Source organism: Hemitrygon akajei, chromosome 4, assembly GCF_048418815.1.
Source record: "Hemitrygon akajei chromosome 4, sHemAka1.3, whole genome shotgun sequence".
In the NCBI taxonomy this organism is placed as follows: Eukaryota; Metazoa; Chordata; class Chondrichthyes; order Myliobatiformes; family Dasyatidae; genus Hemitrygon; species Hemitrygon akajei.
In genome coordinates this window covers 201,696,114-201,721,618 of record NC_133127.1, presented here as the reverse complement: position 1 = coordinate 201,721,618, position 25,505 = coordinate 201,696,114, and the positions used below count along the sequence as shown (strand labels likewise).

General features: G+C 42.1%; 1 protein-coding gene across 11 annotated transcripts in view; it reads right to left on the bottom strand.

The window, feature by feature from the left end:
* Positions 1-25,505, bottom strand: part of LOC140727138 (arfaptin-2-like) — a 142,256-nt gene that overhangs the window by 38,667 nt on the left and 78,084 nt on the right. For all 11 annotated transcript variants that reach the window (XM_073044434.1, XM_073044433.1, XM_073044444.1 and 8 more), the window contains 2 exons: positions 15,715-15,936; positions 14,615-14,772 (listed from right to left, as the gene is read on the bottom strand). In XM_073044434.1, the coding sequence (XP_072900535.1) occupies positions 14,615-14,772; positions 15,715-15,936 (380 nt within the window). The remainder of the gene's footprint in view (positions 1-14,614; positions 14,773-15,714; positions 15,937-25,505) is intronic.

Genomic DNA, 25,505 nt, shown 5'->3' with positions numbered 1-25,505 from the left:
TCCTCATATGCCACACAGCGGGATGCATCCCTCAGTGAAGCTGAAGCGGAACAGCTTAGATCAAATATAGATCAGATTCTATGGATGGCAAGGCAGGGCAGACCTGACATCATGTTTGATGCCTGCAACTTGGCATCCAGCACAAAAAATGCCGCAGTACAAACTTTACATGAGGCAAACAAGATAGTGTGCATAAATCAATCAGAAAAAGTAGTCTTAAAGTTTCAACAGCTTGGGAAAGATGGCTCACTGAGGCTCACTGTCTTCAGTGATGCCTCACTTGGAAATCTTCCTAATGGTACTCAGGGGAGTATTTTATTGTACGGATGGGAGAAGAGGGAAGATTTTCACCTCTCTATCGGCAATCAAAAAAGATCTGAAGAGTTGTCAGAGTACGTTGGCAGGTGAAACCATTACGTCTGAAGGCATTAACAATGCAGTTTTTCTGGCCACACTCTATTCTGAGCTTTTCCACGGTGACCCAAAGAAGAACAGACAACTACTCTGGTTGAAGTCATCAAATCCACCAAGTCAGTTACAGAGAAGAGGCTTTGTCTAGATAAGCAGCATCAAAGAACTTATCCAAGCACAGTAAATTCATCATATGCTTTGGTCAACTACAAAGGAACAACTAGCTGACTGTCTCACAAGAAAGGGAGCTCCAGCTCTTGTGCTGTTAAAGGCACTTAGTGAAAGGATTTGGTAACCCAGAATTGTTTTAACTTCAGTGGCTGTGATATGGAAACTAATTCCCATATCCTAATGGACATTTGAATTGCCTTTAAATTTGTTTCAAATTTAATTTTTTAAGTATCTACATGAAAAGGGAGATTGTTGAGTTCTGTTCATTTGGAATATGTATTTAATACACATCTACAGTCTCCCTGTTATGCACGTGGAGGGAGAAGAATTGTGGAATGTAAAGGTGGTGGCCCTCAGGTATTGAAGAGAGACATTGAAAGTAAAGTTGTTTAAACAAAAGAAAAACCTTGTCCTTGTTTTTTGGGTGCTACAGTGAAGAAGGCAAATGGCATTCATTTCAAGAGGACTAGAAAATAAAAGCAAAGATGTAATGCTGTTGCTTTATAAAGCACTGGTGAGCCCTCACTTGGAGTATTGTGAGCAGTTTTGGGCCCCTTATCTAAGAAAGGATGTGCTGACATTGGTGAGGGTTCAAATGAGGTTCAGAAATGATTCCAGGATTGATAGGCTTATCATATGAAGAGTGTTTGCTGGGTCTTCAGAATTCAGAAGAATTAGGGGTGACCTCATTGAAACCTATTGACTGTTGAAAGGTCTTGATAGAGTGGGAGTGGAGAGGATGTTTCCTATGATGGGGGAGCCTAAGACCAGAGGACACAGCCTCAGAATAGAGGGGTGTCCTTTTAATACAGAGATGAAGAGGAATTTCTTTAGCCAGAGAGTGGTGAACCTGTGGAATTTATTGCCAGAGGCAGCTGTGGGGGCCAAATCACTGGGTACATTTAAGGCAGAGGTTGATAGATTCTTGATTAGTCAGGGCATAAAAGGATATGGGGAGAAGGCAAGAGACTGGGGCTAAGAGGGAAAATAGATCAGTCATGATGAAATGGCGGAGCAGATGCAATGGGCCGAATGGCTTCATTCTGTTCCTATATCTTATGATCTATGTCACAGTGCTTGACGAGCTACTCCTGAGATGCAGTGAGAATCTCTGACTCCTTCAAACAGTGCCTTCCAGATTTCAGGGGAGGGTTGTAGTTTTTCTATCCCCTCAATCTTCTACACCTCAGCCAACTTCTTAAGTTTAAAGATAGCCTTAGTGTGGATGTTGCAGGAGGAAATTTAACTGGAGCAGGGCAAATTATGAGAGCATTGGGCAGGAATTAGGGAGAGTTAATTGGGAACAGATGTTTTTTGGCAAGTCCATACCCAGCATATGGAGGGTATTTAAAGACCAACTGCAGAGAGTATAGGACATTTTAGATCACATAGGAGGAATTAAGAAATGTCAAAGAATAGATTGGGTGAAGTTAGGAAGAAAAAGGAAAAAGGTTTAGGAAGTTAGAATCAAGCAGAGCCCTTGAGGATTATAAAGCCAGTAAAGAACTCAAAGGAATTAGGAAAGCCAGGAGGGCCAGTAAAAGTCCTTGGCAAATAGAATTAAAGAGAATACCAAGGCCTTCTATACATACATCAAGAGCAAGAGGACAACCAGGGAAAGGGTGGGACCACTCAAGAATAAAAGGAACATTTCTTGGATGTGGAGAATGTGGGTGAGATCCTTAATGAGTACTTTAAATCAGTACTTATCAAGGATAAGGATGTGGAAGATAAAAGGATCAGTACATGCTCATTTGGTTTGAGATAAAGGAGGAGGTACTGCTGGGTCTCTTAAAGGACATAGAAGAGTACAACACAATACAGGCCCTTTGGCCCATGATGTTATGCCAACCTTTTGACATAATCTCAGATCAATCTAACCATTCCCTCCTACATAGCTCTGTAATTTTCATTCATCCATGTGCCTATCTAAGAATCTATAAAATGTCTCCAATATATCTACGTCTACCACCAGCCTTGGCAGTTGTGTTCCATGCACCCACCACTCTGTGTAAAAAAAAACTACCTCTGACATCCATCCTATACTTTGCTCCAGTCACCTTAATATTATACCCTATCATATTAGCCATTTCCACCTTGGGAAAAAGACAGGCACAACACCTTTAAGAGGATGAAGGTTCATCAGCATGGTCAAAATCAAGTTAGGAGGGAGGGTGGGGATACAAACCAGACTGAAACACAGAGGAATAAGGCCTCCTCTATCCAGCATCTTGTTGGCAAATGTGCAATTGCTGGAGAACAAAACGGAGGACCTGAGGGCAAGATTACTGTCGAAGAGAGAAGTGAGAGCCTATTCTATTGTAGGCTTTCTCTGGATCAGACCTGAAGGTTTCCCAATTTACAGAAAGCACTGAATTGTTGATTCAGCAAAGTTAAAAGGTGGAGATGTGTGTTTTGCGATAAATTCTTGGTGTGCTCCAAAGAGGTGGTTTTATCAAACTAATGTTCCACTGACTTGGAACACCTAATGGTCAAATGGCAACTGTTTCATTTACCTAGAGGTTCTCACCTGTGATTCTGACCACAATTTACATTCCACTAGTGGCCGACGATAATCAAGTGCTCGTGATACCGCATGATGCCATCTCCAAACAAGAAACAGTCTATCCCAACGCATTCAAATCATACTTGGTGACTTCAAGCAGGCTTGTTTGAAGAAAACCTCACCCAATTACCATCAGCATATAACCTGTAGCACTAGAGGTCCCATCATACTGTTCTACTAAAATAAGGAATGCCTATCATTCCATGCCCAGACAGGTTGGTACTTTTTCTGAGATCATTAATCTCTTGCTTCAGCAGGGTGTGGTACCCACCTGCTTCACTAGGGGACCAGCTATTCTGGATTAGTTGTTGTCCTATGAACTGGAATTGATTAGAGAGTTTATGGTAAAACAATACCCTTAGCGGTAAGTGATCATAACATGAACAAATTCACCCTAAAGTTTGAGGAGATGCTAAATTAGATATATCAGTGTTACAGTGGAGTAAAGGGAATTACAGAGGCATGAGAGAGGAGTTGGCCAGAATTGTTCAGAAAAGAACACTGGCAGGGATAATGTCAGAGCAACAATGGCTGAAATTTCCGGAAGCAATTCAGAAGGCACAGGATACATAAATCCCAAAAAGTATTCTGAAGGCAAGATGACACAACTGTGGCTAAGAAGAAAAGTCAAAGCCAACATAAAAGCCAAAGGCATAAAATACAGCAAAATTTCATGGAAAGTTAGAGGATTGGGAAGCTTTTAAAAACCAACAGAAGGCAACAAAAAAGTCATTCAGAAGGAAATGATGGAATCAAAGGTAAGCTAGCCAATTATATTAAATTGGACACCAAATGTTTCTTCAGATACACAAAGTGTAAAAGAGAGGTAAGAATGGATGTTGGACCACTGGAAAATGATACTGGAGAGATAGTAATGGGGGACAAAGAAACGGCAGACAAACTTAATAAGTTTGCAACAGCCTTAACTGTGGGAGCAACATGGTGGAAATTCCAGGTGTCAAGGATCAGAAGTGGATGAAGTTACCATTACTAGGGAGAAAGTTCTTGGGAAACTAAGATCTGAAGCAAGTTATATCACAAGGACCAGATGGTGTACATCCAAAGGGGTCTGAAAGAGGTGGCTGAAGAGATTGTGAAGGCATTAGTAATGATATTTCAAGATTGATTCTGGCATGGTTCTAGAGGAATGGAAAATTGGAAATGTCACTTCACTTTTCACAAAGGGAGAGGCGCAGAAGAAAGGAAATTATCGGCCAGTTAGTCTGACCTCAGTGGTTGGAAAGATGTTGGAGTTGACTGTTAAGGCTATGGTTTCAGGGTACTTGGAGACACATTATAAAATAAGCCATAGTTAGCATGGTTCCCTCATGCGAAAATCTTGCCTGACAAATCTGTTGGAATTCTTTGAAGAAATAACAGGCGCGACATACAAATGAGAATAAGTTGATGTTGTGATGTTGGATTTTCAGAAGGCTTTTGACAAAGTGCCAAATATGAGGCTGCTTAACAATTTAAGAGTCCATGTTATTATTGGAAATATTCTAGCATTGATAAAGCAGTGGCTAATTGACAGGAAGCAAAGAGTGGGAATAAAGGGAGTCTTTTCTGGTTGGCTGCCGGTGACTAGTGGTGTTCCACAGGGGTCTGTGTTAGGACTGATTCTCTTTCTTTTTCAATCTTTTTATTAATATCAACATATTATGATAACAAATATTGATACATAATTATTGGGATTACAAAATTAAAAGTTAACATAGATGGATATATAAACAATAGGTACAAGAGAATTAAGACTCCCAAAATCATACATGATACAAATATAGTGTATACAAGACAAGAAAACTAGGTATTGTAGCGATGTGCTACACACAGCGCTGAAATAACCACACGCAGTCGGTAAGTCGTTTCGAGACTAGTTTATTCAAACTTTGCGGTGCTGGTATTTAAATCCCTAGCACCCGCCCTCTCCGGGCGGAAATGACGCCAGAGGTGCATTACCAAAGTCTCCCCCTACGCGCTGGCTATTTGTGAGCCGGTTCGCCTGCGCAGAAAGTGGGTCGCCACATAACCCCCCCCCACCCCCCAGAACCAGTGATACACCCCCCAATGTCCACGGTTTGGATCAGCCTCTGTTTGGGAGGTCTGCCTCTGCGCCGCGGTGCCTGAACCTCCACCAGCTGCGCCAAGTCCACATGGGCTGGTTTGAGTCGGTCCACCGTGAAAACCTCCTCTTTCCCCCCAATGTCCAGAACGTACGTGGACCCGTTGTTGTTGATCACCCTGAACGGCCCCTCGTACGGCTGCTGTAGCGGTGTCCGGTGTTCCATCCCTTCGTACAAACACAAACTTACAGTCCTGCAGGTCTTTGGGTACATGGGTCGGGGTCAGTCCGTGCTGTGAAGTTGGTACGGGGGCCAGGTTGCCGAGCTTTTCGCGTAACCTGTCCAGGACTGCTGCGGGTTCTTCCTCTTGTCCCCTTGGGGCTGGTATGAACTCTCCCGGGACGGCCAGGGGTGCGCCGTACACCAACTCGGCCGACGAGGCGTGCAGATCCTCTTTGGGCGCCGTACGAATTCCAAGCAGGACCCAGGGAAGCTTGTCCACTCAGTTAGGTCCTCTCAGGCGGGCCATGAGAGCCGACTTCAAATGACGGTGGAAGCGTTCCACCAGTCTGTTCGACTGTGGGTGGTAGGCAGTTGTGTGGTGCAGCTGCGTTCCCAACAGGCTGGCCACAGCCGACCACAGGCTGGAGGTGAACTGGGCGCCTCTGTTGGAGGTAATGTGGGCCGGTACCCCGAAGTGAGCTACCCAGGTTGTGATCAGTGCTCGGGCGCAGGAATCGGCAGAATGTGGTGCTGTACTCTGTGTCTGGGCATGGCCACCATGAACTGCGGTGCCAGAATCGATGGAAAGTCCGCCAGGATTCTGGTGAATTCGTTGTCCAACAGCCTGATGGAGTCCAGGTGTGGGGCCGGCAACTTGGCTTCACCCAGGGAGAACGTCTGGAAAGTCTCGGCATGTACCAGTCTTTTCCCTTGCAAGTCGGCCAGTTGGCTGTGAGCTCGCAAGAAGTCCGCCCCCAGGAGTGGTTGGGCCACGGCGGCCAGTGTGAAGTCCCAGCCAGTGTGAAGTCCCACGTGAACCGGCTGGCGCCGAACTGCAGCTGCACTGTGCGGGTGCTGTAGGTCCGTATCGTGCTGCCTTTTGCGGCCCTCAGGGTGGGTCCTGGCTTCCTGTTGCGGGTGTCATACCCCGTCGGGGGCAAAACGCTGATCTCCGCTCCGGTGTCAACCAAGAAGCGGCGTCCCGACTGTTTGTCCCAGACGTACAAGAGGCTGTCCTGGTGGCCTGCCGCCATAGTCATTAGCGGCAGCTGGCCCTGGCAGGGCGGGCGACAACGGCAGGCTTTTGTGCCCCACCGCTGGTGGTAGAAACACCACTGTTCACTGTCCTCCTCACTCCTGCCTCTGTGTTGAGTGCGCTCCCTTGCTGGGCCTGGTCTGGTCTGCTGTTGGGCGCGTGGCCTGGTAATCTGACCGACGGACGCCACGCTCTTCCTCTTGGCTTTCCACAGCACGTCTGCCCGGGCCGCCATCTTCCAGGGGTCGCTGAAATCTGCGTCGGCCAGCAGCAGATGTATGTCCCCGGGTAGTTGCTCCAGGAACGCTTGCTCGAACATGAGGCAGGGCTTGTGTCCGTCAGCCAGGGACAGCATCTCATTCATCAATGCTGACGGCAGTCTGTCTCCCAAACCGTCCAGGTGAAGCAGGCGGGCACCCCGCTCACACCGTGAGAGGCCAAAGGTCCCAATGAGCAGCGCTTTGAATGCTTCATATTTGCCTTCTTCTGGGGGCGACTGTATGAAATCCGCAACCTGGGCGGCTGTCTCCTGATCAAGGGCGCTCACCACGTGGTAGTAACGCGTGGAATCAGAGGGTATCTGCCGAATCTGGAACTGGGCTTCTGCTTGGCTAAACCACACGCGTGGTAGCAGCGTCCAGAAAGTCGGCAGTTTGAGCGAAACTGCGTGAACAGATGAAGAGTCAGTCATCTTGGGTCCAAATCCCGTTTGGACCATCGGGGTCACGAATGTAGCGATGTACTACACACAGCGCTGAAATAACGACAAGCAGTCGGTAAGTCGTTTCGAGACTAGTTTATTCAAACTTCGCGGTGCTGGTATTTAAATCCCTAGCGCCCGCCCTCTCCGGGCGGAAATGACATCGAAGATGCATTACCAAAGTCTCCCCCCGCGCGCTGGCTATTTGTGAGCCGGTTCGCCTGCGCAGAAAGTGGGTCGCCACAGTATAACATTATGAAAAAAAACAGAAAAATAAACAAAAAACCCCAAACAAAAAAATCTACTCTATCAAGCTAAACACTAACTTAAAAAAAGAGAAAGAAAAAGAAACATGGGCTGTTTATAATATCTGAGAAAAGAAAAAGAATCATAAGTGTCATCAACTCCGATCCTCTCTACATGTATGTAATCAGAAACAGAAAGAAATAGGTTTGGAAAAAGATCAAATTACATCATGTGAAAACATTGAATGAATGGCCTCCAAGTCTTTTCAAATTTAATAGAAGGATCATATATGACACTTCTAATATTTTCCAAATTTAAACATAACATAGTTTGAGAAAACCAATGAAATATGGTAGGGGGATTAGTCTCTTTCCAATTCAACAAAATAGATCTTTTAGCCATTAATGTAAGAAATGCAATCATCTGACTAGCTGAAGGAGATAAATGATTTGGCTCTATCATTGGTAAACCAAAACTTGCGGTGATAGGGTGAGGTTATAAATCAACACTCAACACCGTAGAAATAATATTGAAGATATCTTTCCAATATTTTTTCAAAGACGGATATGACTAAAACATACGAGTTAGTGAGGCTGTCTCAGAATGACATCTGTCACATTTAGGATTTATATGGGAATAATAACGAGCTAATTTATCCTTGGACATATGGGCCCTATGCACTACTTTAAACTGTATCAACGAATGTTTGGAACATATAGAGGATGAATTAACTAATTGAAGAATTTTTTCCCATTTCTCAATAGGAATAGTAAACTTAAGTTCCCTTTCCCAATCATTCTTAATTTTGTAAACATTCGCTATTACACCTTTCTGAAAAGGATTTAATTCTAAAATTTTCTCCAAAATACCCATAGAATCCTGGTTTGGAAAGGTAGGAAGTACAGTGTTTAAAAAGTTCCTAATCTGTAAATATCTAAAAATAATGGGATCTAGGCAAATTATATTTATTAGATAATTGTTCAAAAGACATGAAACAATTATCCAAAAATAAATTGGAATATCGTAGTATACCTTTAGTCTTCCAAGCTAAATAGGCTTGGTCCATAATAGAGGGATGAAAAAAGAAATTAGATATAATAGGAATTGCTAAAGCAAATTGATTCAACTCAAAGAATTTCCGAAATTGAAACCATATGTGTAAAGTGTATTTAACTATCGGATTGTCAATTTGTTTATGCAATTTGGAAAAAGCAAAGGGAAGAGAAGTCCCTAAAATAGAACCCAATGAAAATCCTTGTACAGATTTGGTTTCCAAATTTACCCAATGAGGACTAAAAGATAAATCCAAATCCCATAACCAACATTTCAAATATCGGATATTAATTGCCCAATAATAAAATCTAAAATTCGGCAATGCCAGTCCACCCTCCATTTTAGACTTCTGTAAATATCTTTTACCTAACCTAGGATTTTTATTCTGCCATATATATGAAGAAATTTTTGAATCAACATTATCAGAAAAGGATTTCAGAATAAAGATTGGTACCGCTTGAAATATATATAAAAATTTAGGTAATCATCTTCATAGCATTGATCTGACCTATCAGTGACAGAGACAGTGGTGACCATTTAGTAAACAAATGTTTAATCTGATCAATTAAAGGTAAGAAATTAGCCTTAAATAAATCCTTAAGTTTTTTTTGTAATTTTAACCCCTAAGTATATAAAGTGATCAGAAACTAATCTAAAAGGTAAACTTCCATAAATTGGAACCTGCATATTTAGGGGAAACAGTTCGCTCTTATTAAGGTTCAATTCATAACCAGAAAAATTACTAAACTGAGCCAACAGTGATATAACTTCAGGAATGGATTTCTCAGGATTAGAAATGTATAATAACAAGTCGTCTGCATATAATGATAACTTATGTATATCCATCCCACAAGTAATGCCAAAAATGTTAGGTGATTCTCGAATAGCAATTGCTAAAGGTTCCAGGGCAATATTAAATAGTAATGGACTAGGGACTGATTCTCTTTATGTTCTATATCAATGATTTGGATGATGGAACTGATGGCTCTGTTGCAAAGTTTGCAGACGATGTTAAGATATGTGGAGGGTCTTGGCCTGAAACGCTGACTGTATTCTTTTCCATAGAGGTTGCCTGGCCTGCTGAATTCCTCCAGCATTTTGTGTGAGTTGCTTGGATTTCCAGCATCTGCAGATTTTCTCTTGTTTGAGATGGAGTAAGTGTTGGGAAGTGTATGGTCATGCACTTTGGTAGAAGAAATAAAAGAGTAGGCTATTCTCTAAGTCGAGCTAAAATTCAAAAACCTGAGGTGCAAAGGGACTTGGGAGTCCTTGTGCAGAATTCCCTAAAGGTTAATTTCCAGGTTGAGTCTGTGGTGGGGAAGGCAAATGCAGAGTTAGCATTCATTTCAAGAGGACTAGAATATAAAAGCAAGGATATAATGTTGAGACTTATAAAGTCTTGGTGAGGCCTCATTTTTGAGCCCCTTATCTTAGAAAGGATGTGTTGACACTGTAGAAAGGAGGTTCACGAAAATGATTCCAGGATTGAACGGCTTCTCATATGAAGAGCATTTGATGGCTCTGTAACTGTAATCACTAGAATTCAGAAAAGGAGGAATTTCTTTAGGCAGAGAGTGGTGAATTTGTTGCCACAGGCAGCTGTGGAGGCCAAGTCTTTACGAATATCTATGGTAGAGGTTAATAGATTGTGATTGGTTAAGGCATGAAGGTATATGGGGAGAAGGCAGGAGATTGGGGCTGAGAGGAATAATGGATTAGATTTGATGGGCTAAATGGCCTAATTCTGTTCTTTTACCTTATGGTCAATTTGCCGACTGGAACAGGTCCACAGCAGATGCCATCTCATTGGCACTTTACTCAACTCTGGAATATCTGGACTGCAAAGATGCACCCATCAGGATGCTCTTTACTGACTACAGATTAGCATTCAATACCATCATCCCCTCAAAGCTAATCAATAAGCTTCAAGACTTTGGCCTCATTACCTTCTTGTCCAACACATATAAAATGCTGGGGGAACTCAGCAGGCCAGGCAGCACCTATGGAAAAAAGTAAACAGTTGATGCTTCGGACATTTGCAGATTTTCTCATGTTTGTGGACCGTCTTGTGAAATTGGATCCTGGATTTCCTCACTTGCAGACCTCAGTTAGTTGGAATTAGCAACATCTCCTCCACGATCTCCATCAGCACAGAGCACCACAAAGCTGTGTGCTTAGACTCCTGCTCCATCCACTACATGGCTAAGCACAGTTCCATTGCCATATTCAAGCTTGCTGATGTTGGCCAAATCAAAGGTGATGATGAATCTGCATATAGGAGGGGAGACTGAAAATCTGGCTGAGTGGTGTAATAACAACAGGCTCGATGTCAGCAAGACTAAGGAACTAATTATAGACTTCAAGAGGAGGAAACCAGAGATCCATGAGCTGGTCCTCATTGGAGGATCAGAGGTGGAAGGTTACCAACTTTAAATTCCTGGGTGTTAATATCTCAGAAAACCTGTCCAGGGTCCAGCACGTACGTGCAATTATGAAAAAAGCACGGCAGTGCTTCAGAGTTTGCAGAGATTCGGCATGACATCTAAAACTCTGACCAACTTCTATAGATGTGTGGTGGAGAGAAAATTGACTGGCTGCATCATAGCCTGGTGAGGAAACACTAATGCATCATTGCCTTGTAGCTCTTCAACTCAAATCCCCCAAGTAGTGAAGAACAATGCACCATATGCCTTCTTAACCACCCAATCAACATGTGTGGCAATTTGGACCCCGCAGCTAAGAATCCTCCTCTAACCCTGTATTCAGGTTCCACCTTCCAAAGTGCACTCCTGATTACACTCATCTGCCACATCTCAGTTCACCTCTGCATCTTCACAATAACCCACTGCAACCTATGACAATCTTCTGCACTATCCACAACTCCATCAACCTCTGTGTTATCTGGAAACTTTGTAACCTACTGAAAAAGGATCTAGTGCTGCCCCAGCCTATATGACAAATAAACTCTTTCTCGGGCTACCAGCTGAGTACAGGCATCGATTATAATCAACGCTTTGATGACAAACTATGCCATCTTCATCAGGTATAATGCCCGTGTTTGTCTAACCCAATGGTTATTATACCACCGTAGTTGTCCCTCCTGATTAGTTAGTTCTCATCCAATCAGGTTTCGACTCTCCAACCTTATTTTCAATTGAATTTCAGTTCTTACTTTGACTGATAGATAGATACTTTATTGATCCCAAAGGAAATTACAGTGTCACAGTAGTGTTACAAGTGTATAGATATACAAATATTAGAAGTAAGAAAGAATAAAATAAAAGTTACCTCAAATAGTCTAACATGGGGGAGGGGGGGGGGTCATCACTTCCCTGGCTATAAGTTGACTCATTATAGAGCCTACTGGCTGAGGGTAAGAATGACCTCATATAGGGCTCTTTGCAGCAGCACAGTTGTCTTTGTTTATTACTAAAAGTGCTCTTCTGTTCAGCCAAGGTGGTGTGTAGAGGGTGAGAAACATTGTCCAGAATTGCCAGGATTTTCCACAGGGTCCATTGTTCTACCACAGCATCCAGGGCCCAACTTGACTCCAATAACAGCCAGCCTTTCTAATCGGTTTATTGAGCCTGTAGGCATCACCTATGTTGATGCCATTCCCTCAACACACTGCCACGTAGAATATTATACTAGCAAAAACAGACTGGTAGAACAGAGTGAGACCTTCATCTTTGTTAAAATTCTTTTCCTCTAGTTTTATTTCAATGGCTTCCTTTACCAGGCGGTCCCGAAAGCCACTGGCACGGCACAGTAGTTTTGCACCAAAGTCAATCCTACGGCCACTATGAATGCAATGTTCTGCTACCAACGATTTCTCCAGGTAACCCAAACAGATACATCTCCTGATTGCGGGTTTCCCCCATGCATCCTGTCTGGCTGATATATGCCACTCCGCATTCATGGTATCCTGTAAACCAGGTCATCTTTGATCTGCATAAACTGTGATTTGAGCATCCTTACATGTTTGTGGATGATACTAATCTGGTTATTTCTTCAGGATCCTGACAATCCTTCCAGAAGCCATGAAAACATAGGGGGAGACAGGGGTAGGGATGGGTTCCTCTTCATTGTTAGGTTTCCTGGTTTTTCCATCGACCCTTTTAAGGGCCACTTGGTTTCTTTCACCTTGTAGCCATTCTGTAGAAACATCATGTGTAACCGTCTTATTTCCTCCGGGAGACTCTCTGGTCCGAAATAGTTTTTGCACCATCAAAGTAAGGAGAACCACTCTACATTGGGAGGTGTGATGGGGGCCGTTATTGTTGAAGTAAAAGTCCATGTGAATGAGTTTCCAATAAATGCCATGTCCGAGGCTACTGTCTGGTTTCCATTGTATTAGAATGTCCAGGAATGGGAGGCAACCATTCTTCTCCAACTCTACTGTAAGTTGAATGTTTAGATGTATGCTGTTCAGATGGTCAGGGAACCGTTGGGAGTGACTGAAGTCCGTGAGGCCACACAACAAAAGTGTCTTCAACGTATCTGAAGAAGCATTTGTGGCATAAGGGCGATTAACTCAGAACCCTCTCCTCAAAGTCCTCCATGTAGAAATTGTAATACACCTTTGCACTTCCTCATCCAAGTCAATTATAAGCATCACAAAGAGTAGAGGTTGCAGAACAGATCCTTGTGAAACACCATTGGTCATCCAACGTCCTGGCAGAATATGCTCCATCAACAACCCTCAGCATTCTATAGGCAAGTCAATTCTATATCTACAAAGCCATGTTTCCCTGGATCCCATGCCTCCTGACTTTCTGTATGAAGATTATCATGGGAAACCTTATTAAATGCCTTACTAAAATCTAGTTGCAGATATGGAAGGAGAATTGACAGCTGGAGTTTAACCCAGCTAAATGTGAAGTGTTGTACTGTAGGAGATCAAATGTAAAGAGACAGTATACTGTCGAGACAAGACCCTTAATAGTGTTGATGAGCAGAGGGATCTTGGGTGTCCTAGTTCATAGCTCCCAGAAAGTGGGCACACAGGTTGATAGAGTGGTTAAGAAGACATATGCCATGCTTGCTTTTATTAGTCAAGGAACTTAGTTCAAAAGTCAAGAAGTTATGTTGCAGATTTTTAGAACTCTACTATCTGGAGTGTTGCATACAGTTCCAGTTGCCCCATTATAGGAAGGATGTCGAGACTTTGGAAAGGGTGCATAACAGGTTTACCAGGATGCTTCCTGGATAAGACAGCACATGCCATTAGGAAAGGTTGGACAGACAAGTTTTCTCTGGAGGAGCAGAGGCTGGGGGGAGACCTAATGGAGGCTAAGGAAGGCATAGCTAGAGTGAACAGTCAATATCTTTATCCCTGGGTGGAGATGTCTAATACCAGGTGAGAGGGGGAAAGTTCAAAGGAGAAGTGCGGGGCAATTTACTTTTACAGAGAGTGGTGGGTGCTGGAAATGCCCTGCCTGAGGTGTTGGTAGAGGCAAACCAGTAGAGGTGAGAGGAAAGGGCGGGGGGGGGGGGGTGAGGGAAGGAGGAGTCTCATTGAAACCTACTGAATATGAAAGGCCTAGATAGAATGAATATAGAGGGTATGTATCCAATAGTGGAGGAGGCTAATACCAGAGGGCACAGCCTAGAACAGAGGGATGCCCATTTGTAACAGAGATAAGGAGGAGTTTCTATAGCCAGAGGATGGCGAATCTGTGGAATTCGTTACCACAGGCGGCTGTGGAGGCCAAGTCATTGGGCATATTTAAGATGGAGATTGATAAATACTCAATTGGTCTGTGTGAATGGCTATGATAGAATGGCGGAGCAGACTTGATGGGCCGAATGGACTAATTCTGCTTCTATTTCTTATTGTCTTATAGGTGTTTAAGAAGCTTTTAGATGGGCACATGATGTGCAGGGAATGGAGGGATATAAACATTGTGTAGGTAGGGGAGATAAGATTTAGTTGGACATTTGATTTCTTTGTCAGAGCATTGCGGGCTGACTGTGTTCCTGTGCTATAATGTTCCACCTTTTGTTCTACATATAGTCTCACTTTCTTCTATTCAAATTCTTAACTTTCTTCATCATTGCTATCTGAACAGCCACAACTGAAGCAAGTGTGATTAACCCAAGGACAACCTGCCCTACACCCTGAGAAGGGTATACCCCAGACAGACCTGGCATTCTCGAAGAGTTTGATTGTGAGCAGAGTATCCTCCATGGTTTTGTTGACAAGGGTGTTGATACTGGACACAAAGAAATTGACAGCACCAAGTAGTGTCTCCCCATTCTTGCAGAGTAGTTTCTGAGTCTCAGCGTTGTATCCAAACTCCTCCTGGAGGGATGGGGTGGGGGCACACACAACATTTATTTATTTAGAGAAACAGCATGAAACAGGCCCTTCCGGCCAAACAATCTTCATCACCCAGCATCCCACGTATTTAACACTGGCGTAATCACAGGGCAATTTACAATGACCAATTAACCTCTAAACTGGTAGGTTTTTGGAATAAGACTATAAGACATAGGAGCAAAATTTGGCCCATTGAGTCTGCTCCGCCATTCCATCATAGCTGATTATTATCCCTCTCAACCTCATTCTCCTGCCTTTTCCCCATAACCTTTGGTGCCCTGACTAATCACAAACCTATCAACCTCCACTTTAAATATACCCAAGGACTTGGCCTCCACAACTGTCCATGCAAATGAATTCCACAGATTCACCACCCTCTGGCTAAGGAAATTCCTTCTTATATCTGTTCTAAAGAGACATTCTTCTATTCTGAGGCTGTGCCCTCTGGTTCTAGATTCACCTACTAATGTGGGTGGAAACCGGAGCACCTGGAGGACACCTACGCGAACACGGGAAGGGCACACAATCTACTTACTGATGATGCCTGAATTGAACTCTGATACCCCATGCTGTAATAGCATTGTGTTAACCCCTATGCTATAGTGGCACGGCCACACCCCTATGGGGGAATGTGGGAGCAACAGGAGAAGAATTGTTACTCCAGATCCAATGCAACACAAAAAACCACAATAAGATAAAGCACTGAATAAATATAAATACATAAGATAGTGTGTATGTATGTGTGTGTGTGTATACAGACTGATTGTATGTCCCAGCCCCTCCCTGCACTCACTGTTCCCTTGCTCACCCCTGCCTCTCTCCTCTCTCTGTACCACACCCCAGTTTCCCCTCTGCTCTCCCACATTCCCGCCTCCCTCCGCACCTGGCACCCTTGCCCACAAAATGCAAGCCCTACTCGTTTACCTGCAGCTCCGGGGATTTCTGGCTGAGGTCAGAAAAAGCCTCTCCCAGGGCTCGCTGGGTCTGCACAAGGCTGTAAAAGTGAGTGGTGAGGGCACGCGACAGACGCAGCACATTCTCATACTTGCGCTTGGTGTCCCTGAGCACCTCAATCTGTGCTTCCAGCTCCAGGTCGACAGTACGAGAGCCCCGTCCGAAACGCTCCGAGATCAGCTGTTTGGTGCACTGTGGGGGGGGGAAAGAGTGGGAGAGCAAGCGGCATCATCAGTAGAGCAAAGAATCAATGCCACCCACACAGCACAGCAACCTGCAAGCTGTTTACTATTTTGCTCAGTCCTAAAGGGTCTCAGGTCAAAATGTCAACTATAAATTCAATTTCATAGATTCCACCTGACCTGTTGAGATTCTCCAGCATTTTGTGTGTTTAGCTATTTAACTGTACTGTGCATTACAAGCACTTTGAATTATATTTTATTAACTTATCTGTGGTAATATTTTGTTTTATGTGCTGTGTGTGATATATGTTTTGTAGGTGCACCATGGGCTGCAGGAACGTTATTTCATTTGGTTATATGGTCAGATGACAATAAACATGAAATTGAATTTGAATTAAGCTCTGGGCCCCATGAAGCAATCACATTCTCCAGAACCTTCTCCCTAGTAATGGTAACCACACATGACCCCTAACATGACCCTTGAGGGGTGGAGCTTACGATGATGGCGCCCAACTGCGACTCCCTTACTTGCATCTTCAGAAACAGCTCTATTTCCATCTTTAGTATCTCATTTTTTCCTTTTCAGGATTCTTTTGAAGACCCTGACCTGGAGTTATACGCTGACTTCGGTTCTTTACAGAAATGGGGCCTGTTCTCAGGGCCTCACGATCAGCCACTTTTCAATATGCCAAGGACACGGCCTGGAAGACTAGTGCATTTTCAGGGTGCCAGATTTTCATGGCTCTGGAGGCAGGAGGATTCGAGGCCGGTGCTGCCACCTGAAGTGTTGTGGGAGTACACAGAAGATCGACAGCAGCGAGCTGGCTGCTGACTGTGTATCCAGAGCCCCGAATTCTTGGGGCACAGAGCTCGGAAAAAAACTAGGCAATAGACTTTTCACACCATAAATCAGCGAGTTGTTTTGTTAATGTCTCCCTTTTGCTGTGAAACGGGGATACCTCTTTTTCCCTTATTAGGGAGAGAGACAGAGAGATATTGAGGTATACTGAATTACCAGGTGAACGAGAAGTCTTTGGGGTACTGAAAGTTTGTGACTTTACTGATGCTTTGCTGCATACTTGAGCACTCAGTGGTGGGTGCAGATGCTTTTTGCTGGTGGGGGGATCATTGCTTTGCTGCTGCTTACACATGGGAGGGAGGGCAGCTAGGGGGAAGCTTTGGGGTTCTAACATTTAACTGTCATTCATTGTTTGGGGCACTCATCTTTTTTTTGTATGTTTGTGAAATGTATATTGTATACATTTCCCTGACATTAAATGTACCTATTGAAACCTATTGACAGCTGGGACAATCACCATACTGCTAGTGTCTTGCACAGTGAAGAGTGACGCAAAATACTTAATCATTTCCTTGTCCCCGTTACTACCTAAACAGCATTGTTTTACAGGAGTCCAATATTCACCTTCGCCTCTTTTTTATATGTTACCATATCTGAAGAAACTTTTGGTATCCTCTTTACTATTATTGACTAGCTTACTTCCGTATTCCATCTTTACCTTCTTAATGACTTTAGTTGCCTTCTATTGCTTTTCAAAAGCTTCTCAATCATATAACTTGCACAAATTTTTGCTTTATTATATGCCCTCTCTTTAGTTTTTATGTTGGCTTTGACTTCTTTCATTAGCCATGGTTGTGTCACACTTCCTTTAGAATACCGGATTTGATCAGGGACCTGGAGGTAAAGGAACCATTAGGAGATAGTGACCATAATATGATATGTTTTAAACTACAATTTGAGAAGGACAAGGGAAAATCGGATGTGTCGGTATTACAGATGAACAAAGGGAACTATGGAGCTATGAGGGAGGAGCTGGCCAAAGTTCAATGGAACAATACCCTAGCAGGGAAGACAGTGGAACAACAATGGCAGGTATTTCTGGGAATAATGCAGAAGGTGCAGGATCAGTTCATTCCAAAGAGGAAGAAAGTCCCTAAGGGGAGTAAAGGGCGGCCGTGACTGACGAGGGAAGTAAAGGGCAGTATAAAAATAAATAAGAAGAAGTATAACATAGCAAAGATGAGCGGGAAACCAGAGGACTAGGAAACTTTTAAAGAGTAACAGAAGATAACAAAAAAGGCAATACGTCAAGAAAAAATGAGGTACGAAGGTAAACTAGCCAAGAATATAAAGGAGGATAGTAAAAGCTTCTTTAGGTATGTGAATAGCAAAAAAATAGTTAAGACCAAAATTGGACCATTAAAGACAGAAACGGGTGAATTTATTATGGGGAACAAGGAAATGGCAGATGAGTTGAACAAGTACTTTGGATCTGTCTTCACTAGGGAAGACACAAACAATCTCCCAGATGTAATAGTGGTCAAAGGAACTAGGGTAAAGGATAAACTGAAGGAAATTTATATTAGGCAAGAAACGGTGTTGGATAGACTGTTGAGTCTGAAGGCTGGTAAGTCCCCGGGACCTGATGGTCTGCATCCCAGGGTACTTAAAGAGATGGCTCTAGAAATCGTGGATGCATTGGTAATCATTTTCCAATGTTCTATAGATTCAAGAACAGTTCCTGCTGATTGGAGGGTGGCTAATGTTGTCCCACTTTTCAAGAAAGGAGGGAGAGAGAAAACAGGGAATTATAGACCAGTTAGCCTGACGTCAGTGGTGGGAAAGATGCTGGAGTCAATTATAAAAGATGAAATTACGACACATTTGGATAGCAGTAGAAGGATCAGTCCGAGTCAGCATGGATTTATGAAGGGAAAATCATGCTTGACTAATCTTCTGGAGTTTTTTGAGGATGTAACTATGAAAATGGACAAGGGAGATCCAGTGGATGTAGTGTACCTGGACTTCCAGAAAGCTTTTGATAAGGTCCCACATAGGAGATTAGTGGGCAAAATTAGGGCACATGGTATTGGGGGTAGAGTACTGACATGGATTGAAAATTGGCTGGCTGAAAGGAAACAAAGAGTAGCGATTAACGGGTCCCTTTCGAAATGGCAGGCTGTGACCAGTGAGGTACTGCAAGGTTCGGTGCTGGGACCGCAGCTGTTTACAATATACATTAATGATTTAGATGAAAGGATTAAAAGTAACATTAGCAAATTTGCTGATGACACAAAGCTGGGAGGCAGTGTGAAATGTCAGGAAGATGTTATGAGAATGCAGGGTGACTTGGACAAGTTGGGTGAGTGGGCAAATGTATGGCAGATGCAGTTTAATGTGGATAAATGTGGGGTTATCCACTTTGATGGCAAGAACAGGAAGGCAGATTACTATCTAAATGGAGTCGTTAGGAAAAGGGGAAGTACAACGAGATCTAGGTGTTCTTGTACATCAGTCAATGAAAGCAAGCATGCAGGTACAGCAGGCAGTGAAGAAAGCTAATGGCATGCTGGCCTTTATAACAAGAGGAATTGAGTATAGGAGTAAAGAGGTCCTTCTGCAGCTGTACAGGGCCCTGGTGAGACCCCACCTGGAGTATTGTGTGCAGTTTTGGACTCCAAATTTGAGGAAGGACATTCTTGCTATTGAGGGAGTGCAGCGTAGGTTCACAAGGTTAATTCCCGGAATGGCGGGACTGTCATATGTTGAAAGATTGGAGCGACTGGGCTTGTATACTCTGCAATTTAGAAGAATGAGAGGAGATCTGATTGAGATATATAAGATTATTAAGGGATTGGACATGCTGGAAGCAGGAAGCATGTTCCTGCTGATGGGTGAGTCCAGAACTAGAGGCCACAGTTTAAGAATAAGGGGTAGGACATTTAGAACAGAGATGCGGAAAAACTTTTTCACCCAGAGAGTGCTGGATATGTGGAATGCTCTGCCCCAGAAGGCAGTGGAGGCCAAGTCTCTGGATGCATTCAAGAGAGAGTTAGATAGAGCTCTTATAGATAGCTGGGTCAAGAGATATGGGGAGAGGGCAGGACCGGGGTACTGATTGTGTATGATCAGCCATGATCACAGTGAATGGCGGTGCTGGCTAGAAGGGCCGAATGGCCTACTCCTGCACCTATTGTCTATTGTCTATAATACTTCTTCCTCTTTGGGATGTATAATCCTGTGCCTTCCGAATTGCTTCCAGAAATTCCAGCCATTGCTGCTCTGCCGTCATCCTTGCCAGTGTTCTTTTCCAGTCAATTCTGGCCAACTCCTCTCTCATGCTTCTGTAATGCCCTTTACTCCATTATAATACTGATACATCTGATTTAGACTCCATTTTGCAGTGCATGGAGTGAGATGTGCTTTATAGCGGTTCCACTTTTTTAAAAATATATTTTACATCCCACTAACAGACTCCTTTTAAGTCTGATGATTTATTACTTTTGTTGAAGGATTTATGATTTAATTACGATGGCCAGAAGTCGATCTGGTATTGAATTGAGAAGCGGCAAGACTTTTCCTGAAATGGAACAAACTGAACAAATAAAGAAACCGGAGGAACCTGTTACTTTAGCAGGCATATTCTCTTCAATACAAGATATGAAGTTTGAATTTGGATCGCTCAATACTAAGATTGATAAGCTGACGGATACCAACAGGAAGCTTGAAAAATCTATTTTTAATGTCCAAGAATCTTTAAAGAATCTGGACTTTCAATTTCAGACGCTCTAGCAGACTACACATCAAATTGAGAACGAACACAAACAACTCAGACAAACTAGTAAAGAACAAGAAGTGAAGATGTCTTCGATGGAAAAGAAAATTAATGAAATTACTTGGAACTATCAAAAATGAAGAAAAAAATGATTGACTTAGACAGCAGATCACATTGGAGGAATTTGCGTATATTAAGATTGCCTGAAAATACTGAAGCTGGTGACCTGTTAAAGTTCTTCTCAGACATGCTGTACTCACTTTTTAGTGAGACCCTTGAAGCAAGCCCTTTACTTGATAGGGTCCGCAGAATTCCAGGATTTCGGCATTCATCTGAATGACACCCCCGGCCAATCATACTTTGTTTGCATTATTATACAACCAAAGAAGTCATACTTAGAGAGGCCAGAAGAAAGCAAAAGATAATCTTTAAATCAACAGAAATTAGTATAGTCGAAGATTTTCCTCCTGAGATTTTTGCCGAAAGAAGGAAATACCAAGAAGTCATGAGCGAAATGTATAAGAAAAATCTCCATCCATCCCTTCGGTATCCAGTGCAGCTGATAATCTTCCCTGCTGATTCTCAGCCACAGAGTATCTACTCCCCTGAGGAAGGATGGGAGTATATTAAAAATCTCAAAGTTAAGCCGATTGTAACCTGAATAGGTCATTCTGATGTATGAGATGTTTATAGATGCCCTGAGCAAAGTCTATTCTATGCTTTTTGAATGTCCGTATGGGACTTGGCTGATTTAATTTTTCTCTTTATTTGTTAATAATTAGTATATATGCATAATTGCTTTGTAGGAAACCTTTACAGAATCATATTATAGAGGTCCGTATAGGACCTGGCTTGAACTACTTTTTCTATTCTTTCGCTTGCCTCAATATTAATATAGTTTTATGTTTGATATATATATAATTCATCTTTTTTTATGTATGACGTAAGTTTTTTTTGAAAGAAAGAACTTCAGTTATAATATTATTTGCTTGGAGTTACTTCTCTGAATATGTGATTAATATACTTTAGATGAATTTAAGTTGGCCGTTGCCAGTTACATTTTTATTATTGTTAGACATAACATTGCAGTAATTGAAATTTGTTTGTCTCTTTTATTATGGCTAAATTGGGTGGGATGAATATTTTAATTTTAATATACGTAGCCGCAAAATAAAGGACAGGGTTAAGGGTCATTAGCTTAGCATGTGATCAGGCTATTGGTCACTATTTTTCAGGCTTTGTGGGCGGAGGGCTATTAGAATAGGTTTCTTTTCTCAATTGGGTGGTTCTTTTGATGGACGTTTTCTCTCAATTATGTCATCCCTTCTAGTCATCTGTTCCTTAAATTAAATCTTAAACATGGAAGTTAATAAAATTAATATAATCTCTTGGAATCTGAATGGTGTGAATCATCCTATTAAGCATAAAAAGATTTTTAAGAAATTAAAAACACAATGCAGGTATTATTTTTGCGCAAGAAAATCATGCACGGAAACAGGATGAGGAACGGTTTTTTAAATTTTGGAAAGAACCTTTATTTCATTCTTTATCGACTAATAATATTAGAGGGGTATCTATTTTTGTTAACTCTAAAATTCCTTTTGTACATTTTAGTACTATTACTGATTCGATTGGAAGATATTTAATTGTTGGTGGTTTACTATGCCATCAAAAGGTAGCTTTGGTGTGTGTATACGCACCTAATTTAGACAGTCCTGAATTTTTTAAGAAGATTTTTTCTGAGCTACCGAATCTGAATGAATATAAGTTAATCATGGGTGGTGACTTTAATTGTTGTCTGAACCCGGCGATTGACAGGTCATCAACCAATCTGTTGCTTCCTAATACAGCGGCAGCTTGTATTAATTCTTTTCTACTAGAATATGGCCTGGTCAATATCTGGAGATATAAACACCCTAATGACAAAGATTTTTCATTTTTTTCACACATTCATCATAAATACTCTAGAATTGATTACTTTTTTCTAGATACATGCTTGCTACACTCCATTATTGAGTGAGCGTATGATGTCATTGCGTTGTCGGATCACCGCGCCTCTGAAATTAACCCTGAAACTCTCAGATAGTTTGTAGAAAATGTCACAGTAGAGATTGAATCCCGTATTGTTACAGGATCCAGCCTTTGTTAGCTTTATTAAGGAGCAAATTTCTATATTTTTCGAATTTAATACAACTGAAGGAATGTCAAACTTGGTTATATGGGATACAATGAAATCTTTTCTTAGGGGACAGATAATTTCATATTCAGCAGCTTTAAGAAAGAAAACTAAAGCCGAACTGTCAGTGTTCACTAATAAAATTAGAGAGATAGATAAAGCATATTCAGTAAAACCTACTGAAGATCTATATGAGGAAAGGGTTGATCTTCAAACACAGTATGATTTGCTTCTGACCTTTCCCATCGAACAGCAAATTTTTAAATCTAAAAGTTTATTTTATATACATGGAGATAAGTCAGGTAAACCTTTGGCTGGTCAGTTAAAGGTAGGCATGGTCAGAAGACAGATTTTGAAAATACGTAGACCAGATAGAACTGAAACGTTAGATCCTTGTGAAATTAATAAGATATTTATGGATTTTTACTCCAATCTTTATAAATCTGAATTATCTGATAATGCTTTTATTATGAATAGATTTTTCAAAAATGAAATATACCTAAAATTTCAACTCAAGATATTAATATATTAGATGCACCTGTTAAACAAGAGGAAATAGCTAAAGCTATATCCTTTATGCAATTAGGGAAAGCTCCGGGACCAGATGGTTATACGGTGGAATTTTATAAGACTTTCAATGAAATGCTTATACCACATCTTTGTCAAACTTTCACTGATTCTATATCCTCTGTGAATCTTCTGAAAACTTTTTATAAGGCATTAATTTCATTGATTCCTAAAAAAGGAAAAGATTTAACAGAATGTGCATCCTATAGACCTATCTCCTCACTGAATGTACATTTAAAATTCTCTCTAAGATTTTAGCCAAGAGACTTGAGAATTATTGCCTACTGTTATCTCAAATGATCAAACTGGATTTATTAAAAATAGGTACTCACATTTTAATATTCGAAGACTGTTAAATATCATTTATTCCCCCTCAGTTAAAGAATCTGAATGTCTTGTGTCTCTGGATGAGAGAAAGCTTTTGACAGGGTGGAGTGGCCTTACTTGTTTCAGGTTTTGAAGAGGTTTAATTTCGGTCCGGGATTTATTTCCTGGATCAAACTGATTTATCAAGCCCCAGTGGCTGCGATTATAACTAATAATCAAAAGTCTCCTTATTTTAGATTATATAGAGGAACCCGTCAGGGTTGTCCTCTTAGTCCTTTATTATTTAATTTGGTTTTAGAACCACTTGCTATCGTTCTTAGGGATTCTAATTCTGTGCAGGGTATTAAGAGAGGGGATAAACTACATAAGGTTTCATTAATGATCTGGATGATGGGGTGGTAAATTGGATTAGTAAGTATGCAGATGATAGGTGGCGTTGTGGATAATGAAGTAGGTTTTCAAAGCTTGCAGAGAGATTTAGGCCAGTTAGAAGAGTGGGCTGAAAGATGACAGATGCAGTTTAATGCTAATAAGAGGTGCTACATTTTGGTGGGAATAATCCAAATAGGACATACATGGTAAATGGTAGGGCATTGAAGAATGCAGTAGAACAGAGTGATCTAGGAATAATGGTGCATAGTTCCCTGAAGGTGGATAGGGTGGTGAAGAAAGCTTTTGGTATGCTGGCCTTTATAAATCAGAGCATTGAGTATAGGAGTTGGGATGTAATGTTAAAATTGTACAAGGCATTCGTAAGGCCAAATTTGGAGTATTGTGTACAGTTCTGGTCACCGAATTATAGGAAAGATGTCAACAAAACAGAGAGAGTACAGAGAAGATTTACTAGAATATTACCTGGGTTTCAGCACCTAAGTAACAGAGAAAGGTTGAACAAGTTAGGTCTTTATTCTTTGGAGAATAGAAGGTTGAGTGGGGACTTGATAGAGGTATTTAAAATTATGAGGGGGATAGATAGAGTTGACGTGGATAGGCTTTTTCCATTGAGAGTAGGGGAGATTCAAACAGGAGGACGTGAGTTGAGAGTTAGGGGGCAAAAGTTTAGGGGTAAAACGAGGGCTAATTTCTTTACTCAGAGAGTGGTAGCTGTGTGGAATGAGCTTCCAGTAGAAGTGGTAGAGACAGGTTTGGTATTGTCATTTAAAGTAAAATTGGATATGTATATGGACAGGAAAGGAATGGAGGGTTATGGGCTTAGTGCTGGTAGGTGGGACTAGGTGAGAGTAAGCGTCGGCATGGACTAGAGGGCCGAGATGGCCTGTTTCCGTGCTGTAATTGTTACATGTTATATGGTTATATGATTGGAGTCCCCTCCTCTCAAAACTTCCTATGTCCAGGTTGGCCTCTGGTCCAAGGTCTTTTTTGCTATAGCGACCCTCTGTATTGGATCCAGAGAAACAATTATTTTGTTCTCCTTCACACTTGTGGACTGAAAATGACATTAAACAATCCTGAAGCTTTAAGGGAGTGAGGGGTCAGGAGCTCGGTGACTGTTTGTTCTTGGTGTCAATGGTTTCCCACAAGAGTCTACACTGAGCCTGTTCATGTCCCCCCCCCCCCCCTCGACTAGCCCCCTCCTACTGCTCACTCTGTTTCCCATTTCCCCATGGGAGGGGAGACAAGACCATGGTAGCATAGCAGTTAGCACAACGTTATTAGAGCTTGGGGCATCAGAGCTTGGAGTTCAATTCCAATGACCTCTGAAAGGAGCTTATAAGTCCTTCCCCTGCACAAACCAGGTGCTCCGGTTTCCTCCCACATTAGTGGGTGAATCTAGAACCAGAGGGCACAGCCTCAGAATAGCAGGATGTCCCTTTAGAACAGACATGAGGAGGAATTTCTTCAGCCAGAGAGTGGTGAATCTGTGGAATTTATTGCCACAGATGGCTGTGCAGGCCAGGTCATTGGGTAAAGTGG